The 7,082-nt window shown below is 41.9% G+C and overlaps 1 protein-coding gene across 1 annotated transcript; it reads right to left on the bottom strand.

Annotated features, from left to right (window-relative positions):
• Window positions 1-152: 152 nt before the first annotated feature.
• LOC106014223 (phospholipase A and acyltransferase 3) lies at window positions 153-4,863 on the bottom strand (the record flags this gene model as incomplete). The annotated part of the gene is given in 2 exon segments (XM_013091479.2): window positions 153-391; window positions 4,732-4,863. A coding segment is annotated over 1 exon segment (202 nt), but the record flags the coding sequence as incomplete, so codon positions are not given.
• Between the last annotated feature and the right edge of the window lie 2,219 nt (window positions 4,864-7,082).

The raw sequence follows: 7,082 nt of genomic DNA, 5'->3' as shown, positions 1-7,082 counted from the left end.
AAAAAAACCCCCAAAAACAACCACAACCCCCCAACCCCCCAAAAAACAAAACAGAAACAAAACAAAACACAAAAAAACCCACATCGGCCATGACAGTGTCCGGTGTAGGACATTTATAATCCAACTCTAAGGTGAAAACTGAAGGGGCTTACCGATATACAAACCCCAGTGAGAAAACACGCCTCTCTTGAACTCCACTCTGTCTCCTGGGGACAAACTCTTCAGAACCTTAAGGTTGTGAGCTTTGTCCTCCTTTGACGGTGGAGTAGCTGCCGGCAGGGATGAGAAAACAGCTGCCGACCTTGACGAGGAAGAAGCTGATGACAGGGACGAGGACCCGGAGAAAAAGGACATTTTCCTTTTCGCAGATTGAAATTCCGAGTGGGAAATACTGAAATATATAGAACAAGACGACGGAGGTCCCGTGTGAAAGTTTCGCACGTTAACTCTTTTAGCACCCAAGTCTATCAGCATCTAGTCATAGGGTGTACAGAAAGGCAGCGGTGTTATAGGTGCAAGGTATGGAAGGAGTTTAGAATCCTTTGTCGATTCTAGAAATCGAATAGAGAAGGCTCTTCGGGCAATCACCTGGCCAAAATTCAAAACTGATTTATAACAAAAGCTGAAGACACATTCGTCCGAACAAATTATGTTCCTCGCTTATTTCCGATCGGTGCAATACTAAGATCGCGCTGCGCGTTTTAACGACCGCATAATTGCTCGGAAATCTGAAGATTGCGTTAATATTTTATCTTTTTGAAACTTAAAAAAAAAGTCGCTTCCATCTTTACTCTTTAACTCACGTCAAGGTACATTCACAAATTATATTTTCAAAAGTGTAAAAACATGAAAATTAAAATCAAAATTAAAATTAAGATTAATATATGAAACTGAAGAGCTCACAAGCCGGATACAAGGCCAGGTTTCAAACACAAAAGTTCACAAAATATATTTAATTTATTTCCATGTGTCGCACAAATACAATGTCCTTTTTTCGCTCCGGGTTTCAGTCCACTACACTTGAAATGGTACCGCATCATGCAAGATTTCGATTTGATCGTTATTGTTCCGTTGTCTGTTCCTCGACACTTGCAGTGGATGTTAACTTCGTACTCTCTCACAATCGAATTAGACCGAAAGACTGACTCTTCTGGCGTTCGTCCGAAGAACTTGGTTGTGAGGGCCTGGTTCAGATGTTGACGGATGTTTTACAATACTTTAGAGAGACTGGGTCGTCACCATAAGCCAGAGAAACTGCGGAATGAATTGCGTAGGGGCCACAGTCGTGACTGTAGGTGTATTGGTAAACGTTGGTTAGCTAGACGATGATACGGTCATTATCAGATTTGAAGAAGCTAGCGATCTTGTCAATGATTTCTTTGGAGATGCGGTCACAGTAAAGAGAGTCGTAAACAATCACCTCTTGGTTGGATGGTGCATGGACTTTCGAGATTCAGATCTTATATTGATTGACGTGAATGACCTGTTCAGTTTCTTTGCCTTGTTTATTATAAGCAGGAGAGACGATTGTAACCCGTCTGGGGTGGGATCGATCTTTTTTATGAGCTCTTTTGCTTCATCAATGTGTCCGTCTGTAAACCAATTATTTTGATCGTATTTAAGGAGATTGCTGTGGACGGCATCCGTTTTGCTGATGAGGTGGTTCTAGTATGCATGGGTGGGATGACAGTGAATTGTGCATTCATCTCTCTTGTTGCGACATGGGCACTTCGTTATGAGGCATTTTCTATCGCACTTGCAGTGGAACTTAGCAGGTTGTTTTCTCGGATATGCCTGTCTTGCCGCTTCTCTCATCGTGATGGCCTTGTCCGTCTTGGGCATGATGATTTCGCTATATTCCACCTGCTCTCCTCCATGGTATGTTCTTTCAATCGTGCCGAACTCTGTAGCCAGGTGATACCGCTTGTCAATGTCTCCGATAATGTTCGTAATTACGGCTGGCAGGCGTCTTGGGTTGCTGCTGGCCCTGTCTAGTTTCGGGATGTCGACTGTCACGCGGTCGCCAATGTCGAATTCAGGAACTTGAATTCTTTTTCGCTTCTGCCACCTATTCTTCACCGTCTGGACCTTTGCCTCATAATTTTCTTTGCCACTTCTCAGATTTTTTAATGCGGGGATTCTTGGGTCATGGGGTCTAGATGCTAGGTAGTCCCTGGGGATGGCTCTGGAGACTGTTGTCCACGGCACTGGTTCTGGCGACGACAGGACTGTGTCAGCTAAAGGTGGGCACTCTTTTAGGTTGTTTTCGTCATCCAAGTCATCTTCATCAATTATTGGAACTGATGAGCCTGGCACAAAGGAAGACTGTGGCTGTTGGCCAAAAACTATAGCGTATGACGTCTGCTTCACTGATTCCTGTACAGTAGTATTCAGTCCATACTGGATGCGCGGAAGCAAAGAGGCTCAAAGTGTTTGGCTGCAGATGCCTTGTTCGGCTTTTATTGCACCAAGTCTTTTCTCCAGTGTCTGGTTACCGTTTTCGATCAGGCCTTGACTCTGGGAATAGCGCGGGCGTTCCCTGACAAAGATAACGCCTCCTCCCCACTGATCTAGCTGGGCCTCAAGAATGATTGACGAATTCTCGCCCGTTGTCGCTGTGGAAAATCTTTGGCGCACCAAGATAGCTGCAACATCTCAGCTACCTCTTGTGCAGTCTTTCTTCACATGGGAAAGATGACGTGATACTTAGAAAAATGCTCCATGAAATATCCATTTAGAGTCGCCGTCCGGATCGTGGCGCATGTCGATTAGATCTACTTGTACTCGATGTTGGAATCTTTTTGAAATGGTTGGACGCAGTGGTGGTCTAACCGTTTGTTAAGCAGACAGCTTGCACACTGGACAGTTCTTTGTAAACCTCTGGACTTAACTGCAGGGTATGCCGTAAAACAGTCGCTGAACTTGATCCAGGGTATTTTTATACCCGGCATGCTGTTTTTTTGGCAGTGGATATTTTTGACAACTTGAAATATCTTCTCTGCGAGGACGACTCCTCTGTAATTGAATCCAGGGAGTCTGTTCTTTTCTTCGGCAGGTACTATAAGGGAATTGAGGACATCTAGAGCAGGTACATTCTGTTATCAAAAACTTTTTCTTCTCGGCGCAGGCCTTAAAATGTGCAGAGACAAATGACGTCGGATTGTTAAGATGCTGGATTATGGCGTCATACTTCCCCTTGGAAATTGCATATCCTGTCTTCGCTGCCAAAAGCTGGCCTCTTATTCCTTTCATTTGTTCCTCTAAGTTGTTGAAATCCATGTTGAAGTTGTTGAACTTGTTCACCTATTGTGAGTCAACTTGATTGAACAAAAAATGATAGGTCTCTGGGATCGAAATTGAAACAGAAACTGTTGGCCTAGATCTACCTGACTTATAATCCAGATTAATCGAAACTGAAATTGAAAGTCTTAGACGACCTTACTCCAAATCAATCGAAACCGAAACTGTAGGATCTCCCCATTTCTCGTTCCTTACCAACTCTCCACGGCCACAGCGTTGTTTCGGTATGACCACTTCGGTCACAACGCACATTTTGACACGTTTTCTTTCGCTATCTCGAGAATCTGAAATTTTTATCCAAGGTAAGTTACTGCTAGAAAAGCACGGAAACGTCCTTATTCTCTCCTGCATGCGTTGAGCTATAACTATAACCCTTTGAGCCGATCGTTAAAACTCGCGGCGCAATCTTAAGATTGCACCGGTCGGGAATTAGCGCTGAACATATGTTTAGAATATTAACGTTATCTTCAGATTGCCGCGCAATTAGACAATCGTTAAAACAATCTTAAGATTGCACCGGTCGGTAATTAGCGCTTAAGATAATAATTATGTATTCAGGCAAGGGGTGGTTCCTCTTTCTATGTAGATAAAACGGCCAAGTACTTAAAATCAAAGGTAGGTGGCCAGATTTGGAGAACAAAATTCGACGAATAAAATGATATAAATTTAAAATAAATTACTTTTTTTAAAAATCGATCCCCGTGGGAAAAAAGTGGTTTACAACGGCACACATAACTAAACATATTATTACGAATATATATATACGTGTAATGAGAAATTTTTCGTCAAAGACACGACACGCGAACAAGCTTCAAAGTGATACGAATAACTCCACAAGCCCAAAAATTAACGAGCGTCCGATTCCACTACATCGTGACAGAAATATTTCACTGTTCGGCACTCTAGTAGAATGTGCCGAATTTAAATATGCACCTTTTAAATCCTTAAAAAATGTGGAGATACCAAAATACTTTTGACACCATTGGCTTGAAGAAAATCTTAGGTTTTTGTGAAGGAAATTGGTTTGATTACAAAAAAAGTATAACTGTTCAAAATATAATGTATACATTACCATAGAACTGTAGATAAGAAGGGCATTATTGCCATATATTAATTACTAATAAATGTCGGTCCTTTTAATCAATTGCTGGACAATTCAGTGACAGTGCATCTGTTTGGGTTTAGGGGGGGGTGGGGTTAAAAAAGTTTTAGCGCCCACATGTCCATCATCGTGCCGATAGTGCCGCAAAATATTTAGGTCTACTCAAGTCACTCGTTGTAAAGTTCCAAAACTAATCTAAACAACGGACGGCTGTCCTGTCCCGACAAGAAAATAAACCACCACTTTGCTCAGTCTTCGAGCTAAGAACTAAAATTTCGCGTTTACACTTTTATAATAATAATATTACTTTTACAGCGGAGGTAGCTTACCTGTAAGGTGTTTACTCCTCAAGAACCGAAGTCTGAACTGTCAAGCTTAAATTTCGACCCTTAATATATACCACATAGGCCAGCAAAAAGCCCCACCCACCCCCGACAATACCAGTGAGACATACGTGTTGCGCATGGGCAAGTCGTGGTCACACAGAGTAAGAAATTGTTGTATTAGACTTGAGGAGGCATTCAGTGAAATGCATTGATATTATAAGAGATTGGAAAGTGTGCATGGGTTGGGGATTTGTGTGTGTGTGTGTGTGTGTGTGTGTGTGTGTGTGTGTGTGTGTGTGTGTGATTAGGGGTTGGGGTGGGGTTACGAAAACAGCTGGGAATACAAATGGGGACTTGATTCAGCCCATATATAATACTAGCTGGACCCCCTTTCGATGAAAGGAATGATCGGTGCATTAACATAAACTGAAAGCCATTGGCCTACTATTTTTTACACTCTTCTGGAATGGAGCAATAAATCTTGAGAGAGGCAAAAAATTAGAAGGTCTAGATCTTGATCTATACTCTTAAAACAAAATGCGCTTCGCAAAATATCACTTCCGCGCCGGATTTTCTAAAATTACAAAGACAGAGGCGTTGGCCTACAAAAGCGATTGACGGAATAAAGAAATTTAGCTTTTTGCAGCAAAACTCTCAAAACTGAAAATCAAACGAAGGGCGTCATGATCTGGAGAATATTTTAAAGAATCTTTTTACGAAAAGCGCATGTCGATCGACGCAGCCATTAAAAAGCCTTTTGAATAGCAAAATTCGGCCACCACAAATATATTATAGATGTATAGATAATACTGAACGTAGGGGTATAAGCAAGACGATTACAACTTATTTAAAGAAGGGGGGCCTCAACTAGTCGTTAAAAGGGACAGTTAGACCCGAGTCAACATGCGAGAAAATGAAGGAAACCCAATGGCTCCCTCATGTTGTGAAGGTAACTCAGTTTGGTTTTAATTTTCGTAAGAATTTTACGGCACTTGCAACACAAGTAGGTCTTGTCATATAAGTGACGAGGATAAGAGGTGTTACAATAAAGTAACTCTCTCTCTCTCTCTCTCTCTCTCTCTCTCTCTCTCTCTCTCTCTCTCTCACACACACACACACACACACACACACACACACACACACACACACACACACACACACACACACACAAGGAGAAGAGATAAAGACGACTGATATTTGATAGGAAAGAGGTAGCAAACCACACCAGAGCACCCGCCAGCCACCCACAAAATAACTAAATAGCTCCCTTCTGTCGTCATGTTGATCAGCTCGGGTATCTAAAACTTTCCTTCATGAATATTATTACTGAGGACAAGTGTGCGCATTACCTGTGTATTTATTTTTAGAACTTGAGTCAACCACGGAGGCCAACTGCTTTCCCAGGGACCACGATTTCAAAGTACCGGTACGGTTTTCCAGGAAAATTGGGACGACGGGTAATCGTGTATTCTAAGGAACCACAGCTTCTACCGCTCCAGCACCTATTTTTTTAAAGGAAACTGGAATGACTGGTATAGTCTAAAGATCCACTGCTAAGAACACTTCAGCTGCAGCCAGGGCCTAATATTATTTTTGAATAACCTGCCCGACATGCATGGTCAAGTTTCAGTTCCACTGAAATCTCCGCGGCACAGAGAATGCTTCTTTTGTAACTGCCTGTCAGAGCAATCTTAAGCTCGAGTTTTGGACCTGTTGCATGCTTTCCTCGGGCGGTTTGCGGGCGGTCTGGTGTGGTTTTCACCTTCTTACCTATCATACATATAATAATATAGTCATTTTCTCTCCTCTTTCTTTTCTTTCTATATTACTTTTAGTAACACCCCCAATCTCCGGCTCTTAAGTAACCTGTTTGTGTTACAAGGACCGTAAAACTTATTAAAATTTTAAAAATCACTGTTTGCGCGACCAAACCGGTTTGACCTGTTCCCATTTGGGTCATTCCACAGTAACTGATGGGACATTTTGATTATACTTTTTTACAACGATAACACTGTTATTCAATATGGATGAATTTATTTCAATTTCAAAAGATCAGAACATTAATTTTGAAAAACATAGAATCGTATCAAACGCAGTCATTTGGAAAATAAGTACTTTTAGTAAGTTCTGTGACGTGTCAGTTTCCGTGGATCAGCCCATCTGTGAATTTGTTCTACACAACTAGTAATGTTATGTTCTGTGTAGGCTTTGACGTGTGTTTGTTTGTTTGTGTGTGTGTGTGTGTGTGTGTGTGTGAGTGTGTATGTTTGTGTGGGGGTGGGGGATGGGGGTGTGTGCGTGTGTGTATGTGTGTTTATGTGTGTGTTTGTTTGTGCGAGAGAGAGAGAGAGAGA

This window comes from Aplysia californica, unplaced genomic scaffold (genome assembly GCF_000002075.1).
Source record: "Aplysia californica isolate F4 #8 unplaced genomic scaffold, AplCal3.0 scaffold00037, whole genome shotgun sequence".
Classification (NCBI taxonomy): Eukaryota; Metazoa; Mollusca; class Gastropoda; order Aplysiida; family Aplysiidae; genus Aplysia; species Aplysia californica.
This window is presented reverse-complemented; position numbering and strand designations above follow the sequence as displayed.